This window comes from Monodon monoceros, unplaced genomic scaffold (genome assembly GCF_005190385.1).
Source record: "Monodon monoceros isolate NGI ecotype Baffin Bay Population unplaced genomic scaffold, NGI_Narwhal_1 Super_Scaffold_14, whole genome shotgun sequence".
Taxonomy (NCBI): Eukaryota; Metazoa; Chordata; class Mammalia; order Artiodactyla; family Monodontidae; genus Monodon; species Monodon monoceros.
Genome location: NW_021703770.1, coordinates 14,578,912 through 14,594,236, shown reverse-complemented (window position 1 = coordinate 14,594,236; position 15,325 = coordinate 14,578,912). Strand labels below are relative to the sequence as shown.

At 38.0% G+C, this 15,325-nt stretch overlaps 1 protein-coding gene across 3 annotated transcripts in view; it reads left to right on the top strand.

Annotated features, from left to right (window-relative positions):
• TBC1D31 (TBC1 domain family member 31) overlaps positions 1–15,325 on the top strand; it is a 60,537-nt gene that overhangs the window by 39,278 nt on the left and 5,934 nt on the right. For all 3 annotated transcript variants that reach the window (XM_029223155.1, XM_029223154.1, XM_029223157.1), the window contains exons 14-20: positions 241–473; positions 734–886; positions 1,906–2,041; positions 6,837–6,923; positions 9,475–9,615; positions 10,727–10,921; positions 11,746–11,869. In XM_029223155.1, the coding sequence (XP_029078988.1) occupies positions 241–473; positions 734–886; positions 1,906–2,041; positions 6,837–6,923; positions 9,475–9,615; positions 10,727–10,921; positions 11,746–11,869 (1,069 nt within the window). The remainder of the gene's footprint in view (positions 1–240; positions 474–733; positions 887–1,905; positions 2,042–6,836; positions 6,924–9,474; positions 9,616–10,726; positions 10,922–11,745; positions 11,870–15,325) is intronic.

Sequence of the window (15,325 nt, the reverse complement as noted above, 5' to 3'; positions counted from 1 at the left end):
GTTAACATTTTAAAAGTTTTATTTCAAAATTTCATAATGTGGTTGTATAAATTTATTCTTCTAAATATGAAACTGGATCTTCATTTTAAAACTTGGGTTACGAAACGCTTCAGTGAATTTGCAAAAAAAAAAAAAATCCTCTTAAAGATAAATTCACATTTACGTGTTTAAACTCGTTTTAGTTCTACCTTAATTGCTTTACTAGGTCAGTCTCAATTTAAACACGAAGTTTCCTTACAGTATTTTTTTCACCATCGGAATAACCTGGATATAAGTGCTGTAATTAGAGAAGTTTATCGTCTCATGGATACCACGCCCACTGATATTCATCCAGACAGCATGCTTGATGTTTTTGTGGCACTGACAAAAGGGCAATACCCAGTATTTAATCAATATCCAAAGTTTATTGTGGACTGTCAGACACAGGAACGAGAAAGAATAAGGGATGATGAACTGGATTACTTAAAAGAGAGGTAATCATGCAACGGTTGTTCTTTGATAAAAACAAAATCTATTATAATCAAAATTTTTATGAAAAAGACATGTAAATTATTAAGTTGTATAAAATCAGAGTTTGAAGGATGGAAATATCTTTAAAGGTATTCTTGCATATGGAAGTAAAACAGTTACATGTTAATGAGGTATACATTTTGTGTTTTGTTCGTTCTTGGACTTAAATTACTCAGTTTTCTTATTTGCGTTTTGTTATAATAATAAATATTATCTACTCTAGGCAGGCAGTTGAAGACATGCAAGCTGAAGTAGACCAGCAAAGAGTTGAAGATGAAGCTTGGTACCAAAAACAGGAACCGCTTCGTAAAGCTGAAGAAACAAGGAGAGAAACGCTCTTACAAGAGGAGGAGATGATGATACAGCAAAGACAAAAGTATGTTTAACACTTTGAAAAAAGCTGGACATCTGAGTTATTTTAATAATTTTTATTTCTTTCATTATTATGAAATTATATATAATTATATACAGTTTCACTTGGTATAGTATTACCCAGCTCTGCTATTTCCATTAAACAAATGTTTAAGCTAACAAAAAGAAATTATAATATATTTTTCCAAAAATTGGCATATAGTAAACTGTAATTCTAAAGCTATACTGGGTATAATATAACTTGCTCTGATTATTCAGAAGTAATACAAGATCTAAGGTACCTTTTACGGTGGGCAGAAATGCCTAGCAGCACAATGCTGGGTAAATCATCTTTAGTGGAGTATAATTTTTTAAATTGTGTTTTAAACATATCTGTGTGACCTGAAAATGAAACATAAAATGATTGTCTCATTGTACATTTCATACTTTGGAGGACAGGAAAAGAAGTATTAAATGCTTATTCAATAATACATTAATAAGGCAAAATGTTTAAATTAGTTAAGATCATGGGATAAGCATTGAGATTAAGGCTAATTGTTGGGAAAATCACTTCTGTAAGTATTTGTTGATTCTTATTTTTGGATAGGACTATGAAACAGATTTCTGGTGTGAATTTAAAAAAATTACTGAACTGAGCCATCAGCCTTCTAAAATTCTAAAAGAACAAGCATACATAATCTTTGGTAACATTGGAGTATTTGGGGGCCGCCTCTTCTCAGATAAAGGATATTAATTGTATTGAGGTGATCTGAGTAGTGGACCTGTTAAAGAGAATTTTTGAGTATGAAGAAATAGCCAGTTGCAGGCGGACTTGTCATTTTCATGGATGCAGGCTTGTTTTGTAATTGAGCGTTTTCATTTATATATTATAAAAACCCATGTTACGATGGCACCAGCTGAATTGGGAAAGCGGACCAAAATAGGTGGCAGGCCTTTCATTGTTGTGAAACATAGTATTTTTCCATTTAAATATATATTGGGAAATGATTTTATTTATTCCTCTTGATGTATTTTGTGTTTAAGACTAGCTGCTGTGAAAAGAGAGTTGAAAGTGAAGGAAGTGCACTTACAAGATGCTGCAAGAAGGCGTCTTTTGCAGCTTCAGCAAGAACAGCGCGAAATGGAGCTAAGAAGACGGGATGATGAAATTGAGAGAAAGGTTTATTATTCTTAGTTCTCATACATTATCTCCATTAACTCTTACTTAAATGTAACGAACACCTGCAAGTTAAATAATATTCCTAGAGTTCACAAGGGATACTAAACAGCCCCTTTAGTTTTATGTAATTCTGCCCTGCCCCCAGCTATTCTTATTCTCTTTTATATTTCATTAATGGCTAAATGTTTTAGAAATGCCAGGAAGATGGGTCAGGTTGACGAGTGTCCTTGATGACTGTCTCTTTTAGAGAAGTATCAATTAAGCATGAAGTTAATTGCGAAGTAAGGGAAATGCTCCTTTTTAATATAAAAATTTACACATCGCCACTCTGGAAAGATTTCCATTATAAAATATATGGAGTTAAAATGGACCTTCTCCACTCTTCTCTCATTTCATCCCCAGAGATAAATTATTTTAAAATGGCTATATATCTTTCTCTTTTTTATGGTTGCATAGTATTCCATTATATGGACATGTCATAGTTTACTTAACTAATCCTTTGCTGTTGGACATTTAGGTTGTTTGCAGTATTCTGCTGTACAAAACACTGCTAGATCGTGCATTCTCGGTACAAATCTTTGAGTAGTTGCACACATATTTTTGTTGAATAAATTCCAAGGTATGCCAGATTGTCCTCCAAAAATGAATCCACTTAGGTATTTTGAGAATATAAGAGTACGGGCTTCCCTGGTGGCGCAGCGGTTGGGGGTCCGCCTGACGATGTGGGGGACGCAGGTTCGTGCCCCGGTCCGGGAGGATCCCGCGTGCCGCGGAGTGGCTGGGCCCGTGGGCCATGGCTGCTGGGCCTGCGCGTTCAGAGCCTGTGCTCCGCGGCGGGAGAGGCCACGGTGGTGGAAGGCCCGCGTACCGCAAAAAAAAAAAAAAAAATATATATATAAGAGTACCGATACCCTAGTCAATTTGGAGTGCATCAGTCTTAATATTTGCCAGTCTGATAGGTGATAGGTTAACTGTCTATTTATTTATTTATATTTACTTTTTCGGGGGGTACGCGGGCCTCTCCCGTTGCGGAGCACAGGCTCCGGACGCGCAGGCTCAGCGGCCATGGCTCACGGGCCCAGCCACTCCGCGGCATGTGGAATCTTCCCAGACCGGGGCACGAACCCGTGTCCCCAGCATCGGCAGGCGGACTCTCAACCACTGCGCCACCAGGGAAGCCCAGTCTCTTCATTTATTTATCTTCGTTTGTAGAACTAAAAATTGCATATCTAAATCGTTTTTCCATTTTTCTACCAAGTTACTCTTTTTCTTACCAATTTACACAGGCTCTTTTATCATTTGGGGCAGCAGTGTCCAATAGAAATATGATGTGAGCCACATGGGTAATTTTAAGTTTTCTAATGGCCACATTAAAAAGTAAGAAGAAACAGGTGAAATTAATTTTAATAATATTTAACTCAGTATATCTGAAGTTACCTTTGCAGTATGTAATTAGTATACATTGTCATTGAGATGTTTTACCTTCTGTTTGTACGAAGTCTTCGGAAATCTAATAGTCAGTTTATACTTGTAGCACACCTCAATTAGGACTATCACATTTTAAGTGACTCAGCAGTTATATGTGGCTATAGTGCTTGCCTCACAGCATACTCAGGGCATTAATCCTTTTGTCTGTTGAGAATGTTTTGCTCAGTCTGTGTTTCTTGACTCTTAAGAATGTTTGCAGTGTCTTTTTTTCATTATGTAAAATATTTTAATTTTTGGATAACCAACTTCATTAGTTTTTTATGACTTCTAGGTTTTCTGTCATGTTAATTAACCTTCCCATTTAAGGTTATATTACCACTTATGCCTATTTTCTTCTAGTTCTGTAGTTTTCTGTTTTTTTTTAATCTTTGATTATCTTTTTAATTATTTATTTATTTATGGCTGTGTTGGGTCTTTGTTGCTGCGCGCGTGCTTCCTCTAGTTGTGGCGAGTGGGGGCTACTCTTCATTGAGGTTCGCGGGCTTCTCATTGCGGTGGCTTCTTTTGTTGTGGAGCATGGGCTCTAGGCGCGCAGGCCTCAGTAGTTGTGGCATGCGAGCTCAGTACTTGTGGCTCGCAGGCTGTAGAGCGTGGGCTCAGTAGTTGTGGCGCACAGGCTTAGTTGCTCCGCGGCATGTGGGATCTTCCCGGACCAAGACTCGAACCCGTGTCCCATTCATTGGCAGGTGGATTCTTAACCACTGCACCACAGGGAAGTCCCTAAGAGTCAGCAGATTATTGTGTGCCAGCAAATCTGACCCACCACCTGTTTTGTTAAGGCTCGTGAGTTACAATGGTTTTAACATTTTCAGTGGTTAAAAAAAATCGGAATCAAAGAATAATAATTCATGACATGAAAATTATATTAAATTTTTAAAACATGAAATTCAAATTTCAGTGACCATAAATAAGTTTTATTGGAAAACGATCACACTTATTTGTTTACATATTTCTTTGGCTGCTTTCGCACTACAACAGCAGAGGTGAATAGCTGGCACAAACGATGTCCCACAAAGCCTCAGTATTTAACTCTGAGACCCTTTACAGGAAAAGTTTGCCAGCCCCTGATGTGTCTGAAAATTGAATGTAAGGAATGAGTTAGGAACCAAACTTACTTCTTTCCAAAGGCAAGTCAATTTTCCCAGCAGCATTTGTTGAATATTAGCGAAGTCATTTTGCCAGCTGATGGTTATTAAATGTTCAGTTCCCTTATAAACTTGATCTCCTCCTTTGCTGTCTATTCCTAAGCCAGTACCACACTGTGTGAATAACACCTGTGTAATGTTTTACTAATTAGTAGGCCTAATTACCATAATTAGTGTGCCTTTTAAAGAGTTTTCTTGGGGGCTTCCCTGGTGGCGCGGTGGTTGAGAGTCCGCCTGCCGATGCAGGTGGACACGGGTTCGTGCCCCGGTCCGTGAAGATCCCACATGCCGCGGAGCGGCTGGGCCCGTGAGCCATGGCCGCTGGGCCTGGCATCCGGAGCCTGTGCTCCGCAGCGGGAGAGGCCACAGCAGTGACAGGCCCGCGTACCGCAAAAAAAAAAAAAAGAGTTTTCTTCAGTATTCTCAAATGCTTATCATTTCAAATAGACTTTGAAAATTTTATCTCTCTCTCTCTCTCTCTGAATCCCCCCATCCTATTGGAATTTTTATTAGGATTGCATTGAATTAGTAAACTAATTAAGGAGTTTCAAACTTGCTTTTGATAAAGTAGTAAATATTTAAATTTTTCTTAAGATTTTCATTCATCTATATTAATAATCTATTATCTCTTTTTATAGCATGAGATAATACTTTGTTTTGTTTAAAGCCAATTAACTTTAAGTTGGTTTTTAAAATCCATGATTTCTTTTAACTATCTCATCTAGTAAATGAGGTTGGTAATTCATTATTCTAGAAAATCTATGTTCTTCCCCAAAAGTAATACAGTCTTAGAACTCTGATCTCTTTATTCCAAACCCCTTTGAGATAGTGGAAGGCAGTTTTTTTGGTGAAAGAATCCTGTCAAGTCCTTTCAGTGGCACGATCTGGCCTCTGCCTCCCATTCCAGCCTCCTGCCCTTCCGTCTCCCTGGTCTGATAGTGAGCTCTGGCCCTGCTAAATAGCAGAAGCTCCTCTACTCACCGTTCAGGTGCCAGCAGGAAAGGCAGCTTGAGTCCAAAGTGACACGTACAAGTGACACAGACATCTGTTAGTAGCAAGCAAAGTTGATCTGTTTTGCTCTGGTACATAGCTGTTTGTATCTCTGAAAATTCATGAGCACAAGAGCTTCTGTAATTGAAATTCCTAAAAAGCATTATTTGCTATGCCAAACATCTCCTCCACCTCTTAGCATTATAACTACTCTTGCCTCATCAACTCAAGTATCCCCACCTCTGAGCTAACTGCTTTCTCAGGAACCTATTTAAGGTGAACTGGTTTTCCGTCCGTGGTTTTTTTACTCCTTGGATGCATGTCCTTGCACATCCCACTATACTCTAATTTTTACTGTTTGTTTCTCTGATTATATGTATTTGATAGTTTGTCTACAATATCTAACACTTTGCCTTATGCGTGTAAGTAGTAATGCAACCATTAACCATTTACTGGTTGGATGCGATGATTAGGTTAGATGCCTCATGGGTTATAGTTTGTTTTGTTTTGTTCTGAAACATATATCATGTTATTCTCACTCCTAAAGAATGAGCATTTTAGGCAGCCAAGTATTTAAGACAGTTCCCAGGAGTCTCTATCTAAAGAGTTCCTGATCCAAATCCTCTAGTGTATAGGACTGAAAAGCTCCCAAGTAATCAGATTTTGAGAAAGGTGAACTTTAAATTGGCTAAGTCCAAGCAGGGCACGTACAGGTTGAACAGTGCACAGTAAATTTTAACTTGAAATTACTAGTTGCCAAACCGAATTTAGAAAAGTATAGAAGTTTAATCAAAAAGAACATTAAATAAATGTTATATCGAATAAGTTTAAACATTTTGTATTTTTATCCACTGTGAATTGAAATTGCTCAAGTTTTTCTAACTCATAATATGGCTAATGTACTATGGAAAGAAGTGCCATCTGTTCTCCCAGTCTGGGCAGATGAGCATATGGTAATTGTGTTTTCTTTTTTAGAAAATTATGCTTAACTTTAACTCAGACGTTATTTCTAGATTCCACAGTGAATGTTAATAGATTGGCAATTACTCTGGTTTCAAAAACCCAATCCCTCTTATTTTAAATGCATTTAGCGGGTTGTTCATATATCAAGATTACTTAATCTATTATTATTAAATTATTTTCGGTATTCACAGTTTGTTACTTGGCCGTAGGTACGTATGAGAGGTCGAGAAATTGCTGCCAAAGACCTAGGAATGAGACATCTGGAGCTCGAACCACAAAAAAGTCTTCACGAGAAGGTATAAATCAACAACCTCCAATATAAGAAAAGCAGAGTTTGTACGAACTCTTTTTAGACAGTTTATTCAAGGTTTTTTAATGTTCATTTTATTATTTTTTTTTCAAGAAGAGTATAGTGTTATCCAGGATTGTAAGGTAGCCAGAATGTCTGAATGCACAGTTTGTTGTAATTCTTTAATTCATGTTTCTCTTAACAACTTAGTCTAGTGTCTGAAGCACCAGATGTAAGCCCCAGATTTTGCCTCAGGATCTTTTACTAACTTACTAAGTTTTCTCATATCTGTGTAATAGTGACTGCAAAATTAACCCAGTACTTCACAAAGATCCTACAAGGCAAGTCAGGTAAGAGCTGTAAAGCACTCGAAATTTGAATCTTCTGGAATCAAATCAGCAAGGACCTACTTTAGCACGTATAATTCAGTTTCCAAGACACTGGAAACTTTCTTCCTGCTGTAGATATTTTTTGTTGGGGAAAAGCATTATGTTCCTCATTTATTTAATGTTGAAACCACGTTTTCACTTCCTTCAGTCCTCTTAAAGTCAGACTGAGTTTGAAATTAGCGATAACTACAAATACGTAACAGGTAATGTGCATATGATTGTTTGTTGCTCACATTAAGATGTAAAACATAGCATCCATTCATAACTACAACACTTTAAGTTTCTACACTGAACTTTTTCTAAATCTTAGCCCCAGGAATTTACACTGAGTCTCCTATGATTTTGAATTAGAATTCATTCATTTGAACTAAGCTTGAGGTTATTTTTTACTATCTTTTCTGCGGGGGAGGTGGGGTGGTGGCACGGGGGGCATGATTTCAGAATTAACAGAAATTTTGCAAGAAAATACTAAAAATTTCAAAGTATTCTTCTCTCAGATTCTCAAATATTAACATTTTGCTAAGTTTGCATTATCCTTCTCTTTCTGTCTATACACACACACTTTTTTTTCCTGAGCTGTTTGAGTTGCAGACATTATGCTCTTTTGCCCCTGAATACTTCATTGTATATTTTCTACAAGGAATCCTTATTACATAATCACAGTACAATGATCAAAATCAGCACATTAACATACTATTATCTGTTGTATAAACCGTATTCACATTTTATCAGTTGTCCTAAACATGCCTTTTATAGCAACAGAAAATCTAAGCTACTCCATTTGTTTCAGTTGTCATGTCTCTTTATTCTCCTCTCAGTTGGAACCATTCCTGAGTCTTGTCTTTATATTTTATGACACTTATACTTTTGAAGTATATAGGCCAGATATATTGTAGAATGTTCCTCAATTAGCATTTGTTGTTTACCTGTTGACTAATATCAAGCACCTTTTCATATGTTCATTGTCCGTTTTTATATCTTCTTTGGAGATCATGTGGTTAATGTCTGTTTAAAGCATGTAGGGCCATACTTCCTTGGTTTTTGTTATATCGTGTAATTTTTTGTTGAAAACTAGCTATTTTAAGTAAGAGGACATTTCTGGAAATCACATTCTTTTCTCTCCTAAGGGTTTCTTGTTGTTTCTTTGCTTAGTGACTTTTCTGAATTACTCTGTAAAGTATTCTTTGTCATGCGTAGCCACGGAAGTCTCTACTCAGGTAGCCTGGTGACTAGACAGAGATTTCCTTAGATCCCTTGAACCAGAAAGCCTCTAGTCCTTGCCGAGAGGCACCGTGTGCATCATTTTCGGGCATACTTTCAACACTCAGATAGTTTACAACTCTCTTAGATTTCACTTCCTGATTTTGCAAAACCTCAGTTCACCAGAGCTGAGCGCTTAGGACCTTCTCAGGCCTGAGCATTCACACAGCCCTTGGCACGTGCACATTGTTTACACATGCACACGGCCTTCTGAAGTCCCTGGAATCTATTGGAGCATTTCAGAGCCCCCTATAGGTATCTGATTCCCCAGCTTTTCCTACAAAGCTTTTTGATTGGCCTGTTGTTTGCTCTGCGATCCACTGCCTTGGACAGTCACGATGTCCAACAGTTTCCCCTGATTGTTTTCAGCAGACATCCCCAGGGAAAAGGCTACAGGTGAGTTATGAGTCAGGTCAAATAAAAACAGCCTTGAAAGTGCGGTCTTCCAAGTCAGATGATGGCAGTTCTCTGGGAATGGGAGTTACAAGGACCTAAACTCCATTTTGTCCCCTCCATTGGCTGCCAGGCTAATGATTTTCAAAGCTAATGGCAGAGCTTAGGGGTGGCATGGAATAGGAATAATGCAAGTTTAAAATGCCATAAAGTTCGTCTTTCTTACTAAGATTCAGCCACTTTTATGAATAAATGCTCCCCAGATTGCTGTAAGCCTTCAGTTAATTTCCAGAGTTCTGAAAAAAGTTTGTTTTGCCAGTGATCTCAGTGCTTTTATAGATGAGAGAATTTTCAGAGGTCCTTACTCTTATTTCCACTGATGTCACCACTGTTTGCTTTACTTTGAAAATTAGATGATTAGTTTTGGTATTCTGAAAAAGAGCAAAGACGTTTTTGTGTTCTAGCTTCATTATTATATGGATTGGTGATTTTTTTTTTAAATGATTTCTTTAACAGAATCTCACTAGAAATCAAGAAGCTATTGCAAAAGAAATGAGAGAAGATGCAGACGCCAATAAACGAAAAGTGGATCTTGAAGAACACATGTTTCATAGACCGATAGGAACAGATCAAACTCAGAACCAAAAAACTCAGAAGGTAAAAATATGATAAATTTCGTGTCTCTATAGAAGGAGGAATTACCATCTGCCATTCTTTTAAAAGAAGGAATTTAATATTGAACTCTATAAAGTTAATTTGTTTCTTTGCTTCAGTTATCACAGTTCCTAGAAATTCACATTATTTTATTTAGAGGCTACTTACTTCACTGACAGCCATATACATGTGTCTTTTATACTCTTAGAGAATTTCAAGACTTGGAAGAAAATACATAGGGAATAACTTTATAAATTTTAGTGCCCTACATTGTTAAGTCTCCGAAATTATCCCTGAGTGGATTAGTTGCAAAACATCAGGTCTCTGCCTGGTATATAAGCCAGCGTTTCCAAAGTGTATTCTGTAGAATATCAACAACTAGTATTAAATAAAATGGGGATGACAAGTATTGAAAGTGCTGTCTTAAAGTTAGGTTTTTCCATGCCAGGCTTGAGGATATGGCACACTGTGAATCTTTAAGAAATTTTCTTAAACTTATTTTATAGAATTTCTTGCGGAGTATCCTTTCAGAAATGCTGGCTTAAATGAATGGAAATAGAATTTGAGGGCTTCAGCATAGAACTTTGTCGATTATCCCTTTAACGAAATGTTAAGTGGGTCTGTGGCAGGGCCTGGCCCTGTTCCAAAAGCCAGGAATAGTGTAAGATTTCCCTACCTTCTGTTCTGTCCCTTGGCTTCCCCCCCAGAATATCCCCTCCCCCTTTTTTTTTCCTTATAGGCTTTTGTCCAGTCTGTAAAAATAGGTTCTTCTGACTCCTTTTCAAAGGACTAAAAATAGGAATTGTTTAATTCCACCCATCCCTTAGCCTAGAAGTTCTCAACCCTGGCTATACATTAGAACCACTTGAAGAGCTTTCTAGAAGTACCAATATCCAGCTGATAAAGAGATTGATTTAGTTGGTTTGTGGTGGAGCCTGGACATCAGTTTGTTTTAAACACGTGGTGGAGCCTGGACATCAGTTTGTTTTAAACACTGATTCTAATATGCAACCAGGGTTGTGAACATCTGTCCTGGACACTTGGATACGTTGAATGGGCATACCGTATTTTATGTAGTCTAAACTTGTTTCTGAAATTTACGAATTGTTCTTAGTTAATTGAAGAAAATTTGGCAAAAGCTGAACAAGCATGTCTAAATACTGACTGGCGAATTCAGGCTTTACATAAACAAAGATGCGATGATCTACCCCGAAATGAATGTTACCAGGAAGTAGCCAAACTGCTTCGGAAAAACAGAAAGAAAGAAATGGAAGTATTAAATGCAGTGATGGAGGGGGAAGCTAAAAAGGTAAGAATGGTGTTACAAACTTCTTGTTATTAATCATTTAAATCTTGAAATAGTACATAATCAAATGGCAATAGCATCAAACCACATAATTTGTGTTTGAAAAGATCTTAAAGATGATCTAATTTTAATACATAGTGCTCAGAGAAGTCCAATGTTGATGCCACCTAAGAATGACTAAGTGTCTTTCTCAGTTACATTAGTGTCTCAACTTCCCAACCTCGTGGATTTGTTCTAGCTGATTGTATAATATTACTACTTCAATTTACCTAATTTTTTATACTAGCAACGTAAAAGACTTTGAACAGTTAGGAATTATATGTAGCTATTAGTAACAAAAACCAAAATAACAGTAACTGTAAGCAAGATAGAAGTATTTTTCTTTTTCACATGAAAAGTCTGGAGGTGGGCAGTCCACGGTTGGTATCCTGGCTCCAAGGTCATCAGAAAAACTGCCCCCTTCAACCTTTCTGCACTATTTCCTGGAGCATGTCTTTCATTCTCATGGATACCTTTCCATCCATTAATTTTAAAAACTCAATCCCATAAGGTTTGAGATCTGAAATGTATTGAAATGAACTATTTCAGTGACAGTTGGGACCTGTATGGCACTCTGAGGAATTGAATAGTAGGGACATCAGAAGTGCCTCTGCTTTCAAGGTTCTTCAACAGCCTTGAGCCAAGACAGGCACCCAAATTCCCTAATACCAAATAAATCCTACGTGCCTTGGAAATATAAAGTAGAGGAGACAAAAGGGGCTACTTCACTATAGGAACTTGCATTAGCACAAATTTGTGGGATTTTTTTTTCATTTATTTGTATTTAGTGGGAGGAAGCTGAAGAACAAGACTTCCATTTGAAATCAGAAAAGAAAGCTGCTGCTCCTTCAGATGCCTCTAGAAGGTGGTTCCTAGAGAATGAGATACATGCTCAACATCCGTATCATAAAGGTGAGCATCGTGAATGCTTCTCTCTCCCTTCATGGTGTTAACACCTTCATTCATTTACTGTGGTCTCTTATCATGGATAAATCCCTGAGATGTATTTTGGCACTTTTAGTCAAATTATTGCTCAGTTAAAAGGGTGGGATGAGGAGGTGGGACTGTTTAAAAAAAAAAAAAAAGCGGGCTTACCTGGTGGCGCAGTGGTTGAGAGTCCGCCTGCAGATGCAGGGGACGTGGGTTCGTGCCCCGGTCCAGGAGGATCCCACATGCCACTGAGCGGCTGGGTCTGTGAGCCATGGCCGCTGGGCCTGCGCGTCCAAAGCCTGTGCTCCACAGCAGGAGAGGCCACAACAGTGAGAGGCCCACTTACTGCAAAAAAAAAAAAAAAGCTCCAATTAAGAAAAATTTCTCAGCCATCCTGTAGAACTGTTTTATTCCACGGTCCTTGGCATCCCCTTAATGTACTAGACTATGATTTGTTCCCAAAGTGCTATTTCTAGTTAATTTTAGTAAAAATGTGTGCTTTGCCAATAGCTGGTCCTCAGAACAACAGTTTATTAAAGTAACACAAGGAAACTTATTATAGGATCTAATCAAACATTAGGTTTTGGTGCAAGGCTTACCAGTGGCATTCAATGAAAAATCAAACTTTTAATTTAAAATTCTTGGAAATTCTCTGGCAATCCAGTGGTTAGGACTCAGCGCTTTCGCTGCCGTGGTCCGGGTTCAATCCCTGGTTGGGGAGCTAAGATCCCACAAGCCCCATGGCACAGCCAAAATAATAGTAATAATAATAATTTAAAATTCTAAAATAGAGTACCTTTACAGGGAACTTCTGTTTTACTATATCTTGTATTGTTTCAGTCTTTTATAAAATGTTTATGTATTACTTTTTAAAATAACAGCCTTACTGACATGTAATTCACATGCCATACCATTCACCTATTAAAAATATACAATTCAACAGTATTATATTACCATATATTAAAAAATATATTCAGAGTTGTGCAGCCATCACCACGATCGATTTTAGAACATTTTCACAGCCCCAAATAAACCCCATGGCCATTTGCAGTCACTCCTCATTTCCTGCTACTCCCCCCAGCCCTTGGCAACCACTAATCTACCCGTTTCTGTAGATTTGCCTATTCAGGAAATTTCATATACATGGAATCATATGCTACACGGTCCTTTGTGTCTGACTTCTTTCACTAGCATAATGTTTTGAGGTTCAACCATGTTGTAGCATATATCAGTACTTCACTCCTTTTTAATGCAGAATAATATTCCATTGTATGAGTATTCCACATTTTATTTATCCATTCATCAATTGATAGACATTTGGGTTGTGTCCGCTTTTGGGCTTTTATGACTAATGCTGCTCTGCGCATTACCTTTGTCATTACTTTTGTAGTGCACAAATTGAAAAGCAAAAATAGAGGTTAGATGCTATCATCATTTAATTAGGCTGCTTTTGAAACCCCTCATTACCTCTCACGCTTTTGGGTTTAGGTCCCAAATAGCACCCGGAGCCCTTGGGGGAAGTGGGGAGCAGAATGTCACAAATTAAAAGACACAAACCACTGGAGCTGCCACTTCTCCCTAACCATGTCACACTTACCCCAACATTAGAGAGAACAGAAATTTGAGACTTGGAGAACCTACGAATTTAGAAATTGAAAAGGAAAGAGACTGCAAAAAGCTCCCTGCGTCCGTAGTCTTCCTACATGTGGCCCTTCTGCCTCCAGGGTGCCTTCCTCCCAGGCCACCTACGCTTTTTCGACGTTCCTAAATTTCACCAATGAGAGATAGTTTGGTTAATAATGATTCATTTTTCAAAAGGCAAATGTGTAAGGATTTGATCATCGCCTTAATCAGGGTATATAAATTAAATCCGTGTCACTTAATCCTAAAACTGGAGGATAATCAGCTATAATTAGGAAAACGGCATGTTGATTGCAAGTGCTCAGCATTGGTTTGTCACTCAGAGCCTAGAAGCGAGGCACCAGGAAGTAGGAAGCAGGTGAGTGTGCCAACGACAGGTCGTTTATTTACATTTGTGCCTAGTGTCAATCTTTATTAGCAATGGGGAGGAATTCTTATTGTTTCCCAAAAAATAGAACCTTCTGGACAATGTGAATGACCCTGACTGCTTCTAAAATCCTAGGCCCATAAACTTAAACTGAATAGCAAGTGATGTCTTATAAAATATTAGTCCAGATTTTTAATGGGCAAAGGATTTGAACAGACAGTTCTCCAGGGAAGACATACAATGACCAATACACGTATGAAAAGATGTTCAGCTTAAATTAGTCATTAGGGAAATACAAATCAAAACCACATTCAAATTAAAAATATATATACAGTGAGATACAACTTCATGATCAGTAGCATGGATGTAATCCATTAACAAGTGGGGGCAAGGATCAGAGGAATTGGAACAGTGCTGGTGGGAATGTGACGTGGTACAGCCACTTTAGGAAACAGTCTGGCAGTTCCTCAAAAGGTTAAACGTAGAGAGACTGTATGACCCAGCAGTTCCACTCCTAGGTATATACCCAAGAGAACTGAAAACATATCCCTACAAAAACTTGTACATTGAATGCTCACAGCATCATTATTCATAATAGCCAAAAAGTAGAAACAACGCAAATATCCATCAAATGAGGAGTGGATAAACAACATATGGTATATCCATACAATGGAATCTTATTTAGTGATAAAAAGGAATTAACTACTGATTCATGCTACAAAATGGATGAACCTTGAAAACCTTATGCTGAGTTAAAGCAGCTAGACCAAAAGGCCACATGTTAATATGATTCTATTCATGAAATGCCCAGAATAGGCAAACCTGTAGAGGCAGAAGGGGGTTAGTGGTTTGTGGGTGGGAGGGGTAGGGGAGTGGGCCACTAGTGGGTAAGACGTTTACTTGGGGGATGATGAAAATGTTCTAGAATTAGTGGTGATGATTATACAACTCTAAGTATACTAAAAACACTGAACTGTACCCTTGAAAGGGGTGAATTCTGTGGTATGTGAATTACCTCAGTGAAACTTATTTTTTTAATGACATTCGTAAATGCTGGTTGCCAGGTAGGGCCACTGGACCAGGTTTTAAAGCGACTGGGCCTTGAAGAAAGGGAAGAGCTTAGAGCAATTGGAGGACATTTTGGGGAGGCAGGATTTCATGGTGTGGTGCAGGAGCCCAGGCTGGATGTCGGGAACACCGGGTTCTGGTCCCAGCCTCATGGTAAACGAAGACAGAGTTTAAAGAATCTTAGCCAGAGTCAATAAGCTGTGTATCTCTGGTTAGTTTATTTACCCACTTGTGTTTCATTTGTGCCTATTAAGAAATGTTTACTGGTCTTCAGTTTCCTCATTTGTAAAATGAGAAGATTATAGACTAGGCGATTTTTAATTTTGTTACAGTCCTAACGTTATATTACACCATTTTCTAAC